The following is a 15039-nucleotide window of genomic DNA, read 5'->3' on the forward strand; positions in this document are numbered from 1 at the left end:
ACACCTGTTTAAATACAACCTCCTTCCTTCAGTTAAATTTGCTATGTTTCTGAATTCCTCATCTGACTTTTAAAACCATTATTTGTATTACTTTAGTAATCTCATTTATCAACCAAACCCAGACTATTTCGTACATCTTTAAAATTCTTCATTAACTACAAATATGGAAAAGAGTATAGAAGTTTTCTGAAACTGGAGCTTTCCCTACCTAAACTAGGTAGTTCTGTTACAAGCATTACCTTTGTTATGAAGCAAAATCAAATGTGACCTATTCATAGGAACTACCAATAAAAAGTGTCCCTTAATAAGTAGCTCTTAAGCTTTTTAACAGTCATTCATTCACCTCAGAGCAGTTGTAAGTTAACTACCATATGTAGTTCAATAAAAGCAAATGATTCATGCTGTCTTCCCTTAAAATCCGTTTGCAGAAGAGAAACAGATGCTCTCTCAAATGCGTAATGAACTGATTTTCAAAACTGTGAAATACTAAGAATTTGCCATAGAAATCAAAGTCACACATTTAACAGATAAAATCCACTTTAACTTGCTTTACACTTTGAATCCAAATCTATATTAGAAAAATAAATTTTATCCCTAGAACTGCATCTCTATCCAGAGCCAATGTTATTACATCAAGACTCAAAAGAAAAACCGAGCTAAGTCTATTTCCATTAGTTATTCCAAAGTACATCTGTATAATTTATAAAGAAAATGTGACCTTACACATGATGCTCAATTTCACTATTTATCTGTTCATTAAATAGAATTAACAACAATCAGGCAAGTAACTCAAAATGTCAAAAAGCTAATCATGACAGTACCTTTAATTTAAAGCAAAACAAAGATAAAGAATGACCAAGAGATTAGAATTTTTGACTGAAAAACTTTCACTGGGTCAGCACTTTTATTTCATTGTTAAGTGTTAACCACAAAGATAACATTTAAGAAAATAATAAATTATTTTGAAATTTAAGGTAAATTTTAAAAAGTCTTAAAATCAAAATCTTTTATGCAGACATATAGAAATTAACTGAACAGCCTTTAAGGGAAAAAGAACTCAATAGTCTCTTTCTGTAGTTCTGAAAAAGGTTTCACAATCTAATCATGTGTCATTCATGTCAATTTACCTTTTGATCATACTGTCTATAAATTATTCTTAATTTACTTAGACAAATGATTATTATATTCAACAGACTATTTTTATAGCAAATAGCTACATGAAAATTACATTGAAAAACTCTTCACCCACGAAGACATCAAGATTCAAGTTTCCCAGACAAGAATGAAAATGTTGTCCATCTAATTTTATGCATCTCCATTACAAAATAAAAATGCAAACTTGTAGATAAGGTAATATTTTAATGGCAACTATACTGAATCATTAGTTCAAGTAAATATCATGGTATTTTCTCATTAAGCAGTTTCTAATGAACTTAATGTGTGTTAGATGAAAATCTAATCAGTTATTAAAAGAAATGTAAAAAAAATTGATCTCTAGGTACTTAACAGTGTTGAAAAGAAAAGCTACTATAAATGAATTTAGATTAAAAGTCATAAATTGACTTTAGAAGAATGCATACCTAAACTGCTGATCTATAGTGAAATCATAGAAACTAGCCACATACAATATCAACATTCCAAAATGTTATTAAAATTCAACCCAAAGTTGCCTTGGCATTTCTGGGGTTTCTAATAAGATTTTCAGTCTGCTGAACAATGGCCATAAAAGGCTTTCAAACTTCAATCCATTCACAAGTAAAGTTGAAATTGAACATTTTTATTTCTTCTCTCCCTATGACAACTTCACCATGGAACAGTGAATAACACAGCTCAAGCCATTATGCTAATTAGAAATTAAATAAAAAGATGCCCTTACAACAGTTAAGTGTAAGGTGACATGCTACAACTAAAGACACAGTTCAAAAGCAGCTTTAGGAATTGTGTAGTACAGGCTTATAAAAGCTGAAAACATTAGGGAGGGAGCTCCTTGACACTCTTGGTCACTGGCACTCTAGCATGTGGCCATAATGTACTTATAAGATCACACATACAACTATGCATCAGTGAGAAGTATCACAACCCATTCTTATGACCTATGAGGCCTAAGATGTCTCAAGAATTACATTTATTAAAATTAAGCTGATGAATGCAAAAAGGAGGAAGTTACTGAAAGTAAAGTTTAATTTATTAATGCTTCCAAATGAAGAAAAAGGATTCCCTTCCTGTTTTAAAAGACTATCACGAAAGAACAACAGCTTTCAGGAGTAAAAGTTGCATTTTTAAACATGCTGTCTTTAAGCAACCTTGCACAGAATATGATTTAAACAACTGGTCATGTCCTTTGATGAATAGTACCCAGTCCAAAGGAGAGACCTGTCTTATCTTCGATAAAGCTGCATAAAATACCCAATTATGTTTTAAAAGAAAAGGAGATAAAGAAGAAATAGCCAGAAAACAATAGAAATGATGACCAGAAATGATGACCAAGAAATCTTCCAATAGCATTTTGAACATATACAGAACATAAACACCTCATTTAGGGGGTGAGATGGCTTTTGAAAAATATGCTATTAAAATGTTTAATCATATCTAGCTACATGTAAATATTATGGGACGATACAGTCTCAAGTTTCTATTAAGATTTTCTGCTTCTATTCTTCCCTGTATTTAACCTGAACTTTAAATCCTATCCTTTAATACAAAGCTCACAGAGCTCCTTTTCAGCTCAGTCTTGTACTTCATATAGCCACAGCAACCTTTTTTTCTTTTAAGTCTACTACAGTTACTTGAAATGATTACATATGTGCTAGGGTATCTCTTTAAGTTTGTAGAAATGAATTTAACTCTAGTATTACAGTGAGCTTTCCATATTGTTATACACTGTAAAGCTTTCTAAAGGCAAGGACTGTATGGCAATTCTTAAATTCTACCACCTCAATGGTAGAGTGACTTACATATTATTACATCAATTGTAAGATTTTAGAACAAAGATTAATATAAATTACTAGATAACAAAACATTACCAAATAAAATGTATTTAAAGAAAGTACTAAAGTAGTGACATGTTCAAAAACAACTTGGGTTCCAAACAAAAGACAAAAGCTGAGAACTTTCAACACTCAAAAAACAAGGGGAATCAGTAAGTCCATGTTTGCCACAATGATCACAAACCTATCTTGTAGTTACATGTTTTATCAGTATATTTTCCTATTATGTTAAGTCCACTGATAGTCTCATTTTAGCTTTATAACATCAATAAAATGTATTATTTAACCAATAAAAAAAGTTATCCAAAGTCACTGCTAGCCAACTGCAGATGCTAATAACTATCACCAACTGAGATCCTACAACCATTACCTCATTCAGAAGTAACTTCAAATCAAGACCCGAGGGAAGAATAAGTACTAGCCTAGCAAGGCAGACATGGATCCACGCAGAAAAGAGCACATGTGTAAAGACCCAGAGCAAATAAAATGTTGACATATTTGAAAAAGTGAAATTTAAATAAGTAACCCACTTTACTGAAATTTTAGTTAGTTATCAAGTCTTGACTGAGTGCCTAATAAGGGCCAGGGATTCAGCAATTGCCTCTAGATGACTACATCATCTTCTGAAATTACATCTAAAACTTCTATGTGCATATTTTGGAAAGAAATGGAATTTTACACAAAAATAGTTAAAAGACTGCTCTAAGTTGTTAAAAGCCACAATTTTACTCCAATTTCAAAAGCCACAATTTCACTTTAATGAAGCCATGACTTCACTTCAGTTTCAAATAATACTGTGTAAAAAAGAATACTACTTTATACACAAAAGTAGAATTGTACCAGGCGTGGTAGCACATGCCTGTTCTCTAGCCCTCTGGAGGCTGAGGCAGGAGGATTGCCACAGGTTCAAGGCCAGCCTGGGCTACATTGTGAATTCAAGGCTGGCCTGGACTATATAGCAAGACCCTGCCTCAGATTTAAAAAAAAAAAAAAATTAGTTAAATTCACCTATGATTTGTTAGGCACCTATTGTGCGGCAAATGATGACAGAGAAACAATATGCCAAACCACCCACCCACCCACACACACACACACACACACACACACACACACACACACAAAGAGCTCTACATTAAAACAAAATTCTACAGCATCATACTCACTAATTACTGCTAGGGAGAAGCGCAAGGATAGGGTAGAGACCTGATCAGAATATAAGCTTCTGTTATTCTGTTGAATTTGGAACCTTATATACATTGAACGCAATTATAAAGCAAAATTAAATTTTAAAAAGTTAATGCTGGGCCAGGGATGTAGCTCAGCGGCATAAGCGCTTGCCTGGTAATCCTGAGGTCATGAGTTCAATTCCCGGTACCAAAAAAAAAGAAAGTTAATCCTGAAAAATAAACATACTGAAAGCAAAATGAAATAAATGAACCTAGCTACCTATCAAGTTGGTAAGTGAAGGGAGAGAAACTCAAATTAACAAGACTCTCAATCAAATTACCAATTCACAGAAAACAGAAAATAGACCATGTTAAACAGTATTACAAAAAAAAAAAAAAAAAAGACTACAGAAAATTCTGGAAGAAAACACAACCACTTAGTACAATAATTATAAAGTATTTTTTTTTAAAAAAAGGAAAACCCATTGATAAAAGGAACTTTAAATTATCAACCAACTGAAATGTATAATTAGATCTGATTCAGATAAACCAACAAAAAAATTAGGAACCAAGCTGAGAAGTCTGAATAGAGTACTGAATGGGTGTATGATGATAAAAGAGTTCCTGGTAATTTGTTTAAGTGTGATAATAACATAATTATGTTTTTTTTGTGGGGGGTTCCTTTGCTTTTGAGACAGCGTTTTATTATGCAGTTTAGGCTGGGCTTAAAGTCACAGCAATCCTCCTGCCTTGGCCTCCCAAGTGCTGGAATTACAGGTGTGCACCATCATGCCTGGAGATTATGTTTTTTAAAAAGGATCTTTACCTTTCAGAAGGTATACATACTGAGATATATATGGTGTACATATGTGAATGAATGAAATAATATGATCTCTGCAATTTGCTTCAAAATAATACAGGAGCAAGGAGTTACAGATATGAAAAGTTTAGTAATAAATTAACTGTTGAAACTGGTTTATGGAACAGTGGAGTCTATTATAATGTTATGTTTATATATTTTAAAATTTTAATAGTAAAACACAACAAAGCGTTAATAATTACTCTTACTGGTAATTATATCCCTTCTGGATCCAGGAAAATAAGTTGCTGATTATTCCTCTGTAATTCTTAACCCAATTTCTGTCTCTCCCTATCATTTGGTAGTCTTATACAAGTGAATCCTTGAGACTGACTTCGCAAATTTAGTAACATGCTATTTTCCTTTGGTACACCTTTAAGCGATATGCTTTTCCAGTCAATACAGTAGTACCCCTTTATCTGTTTTTTTTTTTCATAATTTATTACCCATAGTCAACCACAGTCTAAAAATATTAAATGGAAATTCCAGAAATAAACAATTCAAAAGTTTTAAATCATGTGCTATTCTGACTAGTATAATGAAATCTTGCACTGTGCTGTGCCATCAGTTCTGATGTGAATCCAGCACATCTGTACTGTACATACTATCCACCTGTTAGTCACTTAGTAGTCATCTCAATTCTCATATCAACTGTTATTGCATCACAGTGCTTATGTTCAAATAACCATTTTTATTTATAATGGCCCAAAGCTCCAGAGTTATAATGCTGGCAATTAGGGTCTGACAAAGAGAAAATGTAAAGTGTTTCCTTTATGTGAAAAGATAACAGTTCTTGATTTAATGATAGAAAAAAACTGTACGGTGAGGTTGCTAAGATCTATGGTAAAAATGTATCTTCTATCCATGAAATTGTGAAGGAAAAAAATTCATACTAGTTTTGCTGTCAGATTTTAAACTCCAAACTTATGGCCCCAGCATGAAATAAGTACTAAGACAGAAATGGCATTAAATTGGTGGGTATAAGACACTGCTATAACTGTTTTCATTAGTGTTAACCTCTTATTGTGCCTAATTGATAAATTAAACTTATCACAGGCATGTATATATAGGGAAAAACACAGTATACATAGTGTTCACTCTCACCTACAGTTTCAGGCATTTCATAGGGGGATGTATCCACCCTATCCCAAGGATAAGGGGGTATAAGGGAACAAGTCACTTTTACTGAGGATAATAAAAGAAAGTAAAGGCTGGGACTTTAAAAAAGAAAAACAAATGACAGATCAAGCATAGTTCTTATAAAAAAGTACAGCACATATTTAGCATGGATGCCTTGGGTTCATTTTTTGGAAAGGAAAGGAGGGGGGCAAAATAAAGAAGGGAGGGAGGATGGAAGTAAGGGAGGGAAGCAAAGCCCAGACCTTCGAAACAAATAACTATATTCCTCAGAGAAAGAGTTGAAAGCCAAACATACTAAAGCACTGACAGCTTTAGTACACTTAGTACACTTGGCATGTACAGTATTTATTATGGGCAGAGTCACCATGGTATAACTATATGTACCGAGGAAGGATATACATACTGTCAAGTGAGTGTCACATATCTATGGTCTTAATGGAACTTCAGGGAAGCTAATCAACAACTTCAAATTGTAAAATGAGAAACATGCTGGACGTTTACAGTAAGAACAGAAAAGAAATAAATGCCTTCTAATTGTTATCAATCAATACAGAAACAAATGTATGAGCACTCACTGATATTGGAATAGTCTAAAGTTTTCAGAGAACAAGAGGTACTACTACAGCCCTTACCACAAATTTAGTAACAGTAAATACAAAATATACATGCCTTTACAAAACCTTCCATAGGTTTATGTACTATCTCAAATTTACTAATCCTATTCATTGTGTAAGCTTTCAACCACATCTACTTTAAGGATTTTGAGATACTTAATTAACTCCCATGGTTAAGAGACTTCTACACAATTACTTAAGATTATATTTTGTCTCTTCAATGAAATACTGGTCACTTAAACTATCTTTTCACCACTTTAAATATCCAATACTACTTACAGTCTACATAGAATAGATGCTTAATAACCATTTGATGATCTAGCAATTAATGGAAAAAGGCGAATACATACATCTAGGAATTACTTCAAATATCAAATCTAAGTCTTATGAGTAAGATCTCCCATTAAGGTATTTGAAATTTTTATATCATATTGCTATTTTAAAGATATAACAGTTACAGAAGTTGTTTTCTTTGCATGTAACTATTGATGCTGTTTAACAATCAGTATTTTGAAAGCATGCAGAATTTCTTCATATTCCTACTAACATGAAAATGTTTTTCTAAGAAATACACGAGCCAGATCTACTCCAGATCTATTTATAAAAAGAACAAGATTAGGAAGTAACAATACATTCAAACAGGCAACATTACAGACCATATTACTTATTAATTGGAAAGATTATGGCATCAGATCAAAGAAATAAAATAGAGGCATATGTCTGAATATTTGTAAGAGTTTTGTAACAGTCAAGCAAGTTAATTTGTAGAATTGCAGAATTTGTTTCAATTTGATTGGAAGACAAAAACAATCATGGGGTCAAAGAGTATGGACATATGGCAACACAGATAAAAAGAACATTCAGTAAATGCCTGAAATCATTTATATCTTTTGCCAATGATTTTATGTTGCTGAAAAAATGGTATAAATTTATAAACACACACACTAAACTTGAAAGGAACACACACCTGTAAGGATGAATTTACATTTTAAAAAAATTCAGGGAAACATATAAAGAAAATTCATTGCAAAAAAGCCATGCTAGCGGGCTGGGGATATAGCTCAGTGGCACAAAGCCTGCCTGGCAAACACAAGGTCCTGAGTTTGAGTCCTGGTACCAAAAAAAAAAAAAAAGTCAGGCTAGAAATATGCAAAAAAATACCACTTTTTCTGCAACATAGAATCATTGGTAAAACATGTAAGTGATTTCAGGCATTTAATGAATGTTCCTTTTATCTGTGTTGCCATATATCCATACTCTGTCAGGATTTATTTTTTTCTTCCAACCAAATTGAAACAAATTCTGCAATTCTACAAATTAACTTGCTTGACTCTTATACAACTCAGAAATATTCAGATATATGCCTCTATAAATATAAAAAAATAACAAACTGTGTGTGCACAGGGGTGACGGGGGAGGTTGTCAAAATGTGATAGGTATATATACCAACTCCTCAACATGAATGTAATTACTATGTATCACAAACAATTATCAAAAATATTTTTAAAAGCATAACAACATGCCTACCAGCAAATGAAACAAATCTACAAAGTACAAGTTACCATAAAAAAATCATGCGGTTAACTTCGTTGAAGATAACAATATGTAATATAACAACCACTATTAATCCCTATCATTTGGTTTGAAACCCCGTCTCATTTTTAATGTCCTTGCTTTGTTTTGGTTGTATTTTACTATTGTTCTTTTCTTGTACTATTTTCTTTAAAATAAAAATTTTTTTAAAAATCATGCAGTTAATGAGAATCATTGTACATTATTGGCAGGATGTAAAATGTTGCAGACAAATGGGAACAGTTTGGGGGTTCTTCAAAAAGTTAAACAAAGTTACCGTAATTCCATTTTCAGGTATATACCTCAAAGAACTGAAAGCAAGCATTTAAATAAACACTTGTATTCAAATATTCACAGCAGTATTATTCACAAAAACCAAACGGTGGGAACAATTACCTAAACATCCACACCAGATGAAGGAATAAACAAAACACAGTAAATCCAGACAGTGGAGTATTATTCAGCCTTCAAAAGTGATGAAGTACAGACATACACTATAATGTACATAAACTTCTAAAACATTATGGTAAGTGAAAGAAGCCACACATAAAAGGCCACATACCAGGTGGTTCAGTTTACATAAAACATCCAAAATAGATTAATCACAGAGATAGAAAGCAGATTAGTGATTGCCAGAAACTAGAGAAAGGAGGAAATGGGGAATGACTGCTCAATGAGTTCCAGATCTCCTTCACTGGACTAAAAATTTCTGAACTAGATAGAGGTGATAACAACACTGTGCATATACTAAATGCCACTGAACTGAACACCTCAAACATTATGTTCCACTTCAATATGTACAAATGCCCCCAAAAAATGTAGTTGAAGATTAGACATGTTTATTATCTTTTTACATCACAACATATTGTATTAGTGTCCTCTCAGAGAGTTTGAGATACCTGATTACCAACCTTCTGTTCTTTAATCCTGTAAGAGGTATCTTATTAAAGCCACCACTTCTTTCCTCTAGAATCCTCATTGCCATATGGCTCAGTTGCCTCTTATTCTATCTTATTCTTCCTATCAATATGTCATTTTTTCCCTGAGAAACCCTTGTTCTACCATAAGTCAGCTCCCAGCTACCTTGTTTTATGTTCCCCAGGTTTATGACTTTAAAGCGATCATTAACTCCTTTTATCTCCCTTACCCAGTAAGTTATGTCTATATTCCCACCTAAAATTCCCCCTTAAATCCATTTCCTCCTTGCTATATTATACTGTATTCCTTCTACAACTACCTAGCTCAGTCCAGATTACTGCAAAGAAAGCTTCAACCTCACTCACTAGAATCCTTTCTAAAACAGAATGTACACATTACTTACCTGCTTGAAATCCTGCAATAGTTCCAGTATTTTTCAGATAGTTCTTTGAGATGGACATAGATATAGCCCTATTATGGGCTAGACCCTATTGCCCTCACTGCATTTATAATCCCTCACCTCCCAAATATCACCTCAAACTAAAATACCTGCACATCCTGAAACTCATTGTTTTCATTCTGCTATGCTTTTGCACATGCTATTCTCTTCACCCAAAACCATCCACTCCAACCTCACCACTGGTTCCCCTCTTCAAAGTTAAACTCTTATAACCTGGCCTCCAAGTCTTTTCCAAGTCTGACATAAGCATCTTCCCATGTTCCCATGCCAATTTTTCTTCCCTCCTAGTATGCTTTTAAGTTTAGCTCCTTTAAGACTGTCTTTCAGTGATCCAATATTTACATAACACAACTTTAATAAGCTTCCTCTACATGCCTCCTTTTTAAATGAAACCTGTCTTTTGCCAACAATACCTTGTAACTAGTCAGCTTTGCATGAAAACATCACCTTATCTTGATTTGACTTTATTCTGTTAAATAATTATTCTATCTTTTTTGCTGTCAAATTCTAAGGTCAGTAAACTATAGCCAATGCTAGCACAATTTTTATAAATAAGATCTTACTAGAAAAGTCATTCCCATTTCCTTAGGTATTATCTATAGCTGGTTTTCCACAAAGGCCTGTTGACTAGTTAGCTAAGAGAACCTAGGGCTTCAAAGCCTGAATAACTTCCTGTCTGACTCCTTAAGAAAAGACTGTTCTACCCTGAGGATCTGAGCTACAACTGTATTCAGTGTCATTATTTCTTCTGAAAACAGCTGAGCACCAGTAAAGGTTTTTAAATCAGCGGTAAAGTATCATGAGTTAAGGGGCATCTCAAGACTACTAGTGTACAGGAAACTATTCCAAGAGATCTGGCATTATGCACACAGTGGAAAACAAAGGAAAGACACTTTTTAAAGGAATGACTTTAAGACTGGGTAACTACTTGGGACAGAGGAAACAAAGCTAATGCCAAAATTTTAATCCTCAATAAGGTGACTAGTGAATTTGCACTCTCTCCTACTATCTCCTACTTTAGACTCAGCTTTTCATGTTTTCCTATCTTATTGGCTAATTAGTTTAGTTTCTAAAATCATGGTACTAATTCCATATCTTCTGTGTACTACACTTGCTATAAGGTTAACTCTTGGGAAAGCAAAATATTTCGGAAAAGGCAATCCCAACAGAGTTCCAAGCTGAGTACAAGAGCAATGTCAGAGATAGACGGAGATAGAGAACTCACCTGTGGTATCAAGCAGAGAGAGAAAACTAAGATTTCAGGTCCAGAACTGGCTCTAGCCAAACAGGAAGAAGTAGCTACAAATTTGCTTACAGAAGAAGCTGAGGGTCTTTGGTACTCTACATATTCTTTCTGATGTTCAGACAGACCACCATTAGAGTAGCCTCTGATAAGAAAGTTTCATGAGAAACAAGATCAAAAAGTGAAGAATTAAATGGAGCAGACCCTGCTGGTCTTTAGTCTAGGAAAAGCAGTCCTTATTAAAGATGACACTACTTTCCAAAATGGCCCTTATGATACTAACCTTCAGTAACAGAGTTTTCACATCCCACAAGGTTAAGAAGGATATCATCATCTTTCTCATCTACTTCACACCCCAGGAGCATCCAGTTTTCCACGTTTTCACTTTCAGAAATGACGCTTTCTTCCTCTTCACTTGAACTGACCTCTATAATCATGACCTCTCGGATCACACCTGATTTTTCTTCAGGTTTAGGCTTCTCAATTTCCCGTTTGCATTTCTTATCAGCCAACTCAGAATAAGGAGAAGCAGGAGGGCCTCTGGTCTTTTTCTGTGCTTGGACTCTAATATTCTTTCTTTTACATCTATAAATACTATCTTCATCAGACAAAGTGATGACGTCTGACCCATCTGATAGCTGGATGACCTCACTATCGGAAAGGACAATTAAGTTCTGATGTGATTTAGTACTCAACTCAGAATTCCCAGAGTTCTTTTCTTCATGTCCTTCCTCCCTGATAGCATTATCAAGATCTTGGGCATAATGAACTTGGCTGTAGAGCTGAAATTCCACTTCACTATCAACACTCAGTTCACTAGATGATTCTTCACGATAAAGATCATCTTCGTAAGCTTCTATAGTCTCATAGCCACCAAACATCATGGAAAGTCAGTAACCTCAATTCTGTAAAAGAGAAAATCACATAATATATTTTAAAAGCTCAGATTCTGTCCGGTTAGTGCATGTCACCCCACAGAGCCAACTTCTATGTGAAAGTCATTACTTTTTCTCTGACACATTAAAATACATTTTTTCTCTTACAGGATCTTTTCCCTATGGATTTCTAAATCCTGTTATGACTACTATAATAACATCCATCCTCTCAAATGAGAATTACTATCAATAAATTGAGCTATAGTTATTAATGGAAAAATAATTCATAGGTATAGTGGAAAAGAAAAACTAGTTGAGATCTACTGCTTGACACTGAACATCTGTTCTCCAAAATGTTAAGACTTGCAAAGAGATTTTAGGTATCTCTTGCTATTCCATTTATTTCTCATCTCTTCCTTGGTTCTGGTTCTGTATCTCCTCTTCTCACAAATACATCCTTATAAAGGAATATTACTACAACTCTGACTAAAATTCACAGCATGAAGCCACCACCGCATTTCTGTTGGAATGTAGATGTTAATTCTCAATTTAAAAATGAATCTCAGGGCAAAGGGGTGCAGTTCAGTGGCAGAGCACATGCCTAGCATGTGCAAGGCCTTGGGTTTGATACCCAGTGTGAAAAAAAGTTTAATCTCACAACTGTCTAATCCTTGGCCAAAAGAATAGCCTTGTAAAAATCTTTGATAAAACGTTATTTCTATATTAGTTATAAAAAATATATACAAAATATAAACTTACTAAAACTTAAAATTAAGGCAAAACTCCTGGCTTTGGAAATGTATGCATAAAGAAAAACATTTCACTTTCCTACTATGCACAATTAAATGATGCTCGTCCTACAACTCAGCTTTAACATTACTTCCCACAAGACTAACTGTGTCCTTTTTTACAGTCTTCCGTAGCACTTTACATTTCAAAACACTCATCACATTTCTAATTACTTATTCAATGTAAATGTCCCAGAAGCACACATCACAAACCTCAGAATGGCAGGAACCCTACGCACTTTAGTTACATAATGGATACCGAAGCCAAAGGTAATGTTTGGGGGGACTTCAATATACATTTGTTGAATTAATCAATGAGTAAATGATACAATTATCATCAGGTTTTTGTTCTTCAGGCCTGATAAGTCTAGTAGCTTCCTATAATATAGAAAGTACAATCAAATAGTATCAGTTGTCTTCAACTATTCCAAAGAAGAAATTCTCTTATCAACCAAAATTCTACACAGGAGTTTCAATTATATACTTATGAAATATTGGTCAAAATGAGAGTTATGGAAAAACAAGTCATATTTATTCAAAAATTAAAGATACTCTAGAAAACAGTTAACAATGCCAATTTAGTCTTTCACTTTGAGCTACAGAGATAGGAAGAACAGTCACTTTCTCAGTTTCCCAATTCTCTGTCGCAAATGTCAGGAGTTAGGGATGGTGATGGTAGTTTTGGTGACAGAACCAAATGATCCAATAAACAAATAAACAAGAGCCCCAAATGCACTAAGTTCAACCTGCAGGTTTGGTTTTCGTGTGTGTGTGGGTTTGTTTGGGGTTTTTTGCTTTATGAAAATGAAGAAAGCAACTGTTAATATCTTTTTTCTTCTAAAGGCCCAATATATCTGTCTCCTTGTAGAATTATCTTTCAGGTTGCTATACTGTTACTGTCATACAACTTCAATGTGGCTGTCTGAATGATAATGCTCATACCATTTATCAATTTATATTGAAATGTTAGCCTCAGAGGAATTCAAATGAAAAACGAATTCTTTCCTTTTTATTTAATAGGTAAATTAATTCTAAAAGAAGTCAAAGGAATTATGCTTCCTTCAAAATCCTCACTGGATCCATCCTGAAGGATCCAGTGTGGACTTAAGATAAAACATAATTCCAGTGCAGCACAGAAAAAAATTAAAGAGCTAAATTACAGAGTTACAAATTTGTACTGCTCTTGGAGCCATCCCAAAGGAAAAGGATTAAGAACAGAGCCATAGGCACACCTGTAAATGTATGCCAAAAATAAACTATGGAACTATAATAAAAACTGACTTCCTTGGGTCTAAGGATTTATCTCTTTCCCTGAAATGTAGAAAAATGGATTTAACAATTTAGCCCCTATGGCCTTTAAGAGGATTTTGTACTTCTGTACTTGAAAACTGTGCTCAGGCAAAACTCGAGCTCTTCTATTTATGTAGCTTATATATGCCAGGGTTAAGGTTTGCCTCAGGCTGTTTTGGTTTATGTTACTACTTTAATTACATTCAGCTGCATTAAAAAAAAAAAAAAAAGTATACTGGGAGATGAACATAAAAATTTATTTATATATATATTGATGCAAAAGTCTTTCTCAGCTTTGTGATCACTGTACAGGATTTCCAAGTATGTTTAAACAGAAGGTCCTCATGGAAGTCTTCAACTTTTAAATCCAAAAGGTACCTTCTGAATTATTTCACACAGCCTCCTTAATGGACATATAAAGAAACTGAGGTCCAATGAGATAACAAGGCCTATCTAAGGTTAGGCAGCTGGTTAAAACACAACTAGAACTAATTCACATTTTCCTGACTCTCAGCCAAACTTCACTAAATTTTTTTTTTATTTTTGTCACTAAGATTTTAAAAGAAATAATTTCTGATATTGTTATCTGTTTATTGGCTCTACCACCTAAATTTACTTCACACATATCCCTTTTACTTCTCACTGGTGTATAAAACTATGAAAGAGGCATTTTAATTAGAAGAAAAAGCACATGTTTAAATCTGTCAATTCAGGATCCAAAAATCTCCCAAGTTGGTACTCAAAGACTTTGTCAATCCTGACTGGAAAGACTGTTCCTAAATAAGAATATAAAATATCAACTAAGTGTGAAACTTATTTTAAGAATTAAAATGGCTTACCAAAAAACACAAAACAACTACAAAAAACTACAAAGTTCTTCCCATCAAAAGAGGCAGCAGTATTCATTCACTCACGCTTTTAACACTGGACAAGGTTTGTTTAAGCTCTTGGAATGTACTTATACAATCTTTATTAAAGCAATGTTTCTGCTTTAATAATCCACCCATCGGATCATTCCAAATATTTTGCTCTTATTTCCTTTCAAAGCATCTTCAACTTAGATGTTCACTCTTAATCACATAGGCATCCACTTCAGGCATATTTGAATAAAACCCACAGTTATCTCT

General features: G+C 33.8%; 1 protein-coding gene across 3 annotated transcripts in view; it reads right to left on the reverse strand.

Annotated features, from left to right (window-relative positions):
• The window catches only part of Zcchc7 (zinc finger, CCHC domain containing 7), a 230698-nt gene that overhangs the window by 213902 nt on the left and 1757 nt on the right, over positions 1-15039 (reverse strand). For all 3 annotated transcript variants that reach the window (XM_005382886.2, XM_005382887.2, XM_005382888.2), the window contains exon 2: positions 11243-11864. In XM_005382886.2, coding sequence (XP_005382943.1) covers positions 11243-11843 — 601 coding nt within the window. In that variant the 5' untranslated portion in view covers positions 11844-11864. The remainder of the gene's footprint in view (positions 1-11242; positions 11865-15039) is intronic.

The sequence above is a fragment of the Chinchilla lanigera genome, unplaced genomic scaffold (genome assembly GCF_000276665.1).
Source record: "Chinchilla lanigera isolate Chin_1 unplaced genomic scaffold, ChiLan1.0 scaffold00018, whole genome shotgun sequence".
Lineage (NCBI taxonomy): Eukaryota > Metazoa > Chordata > Mammalia > Rodentia > Chinchillidae > Chinchilla > Chinchilla lanigera.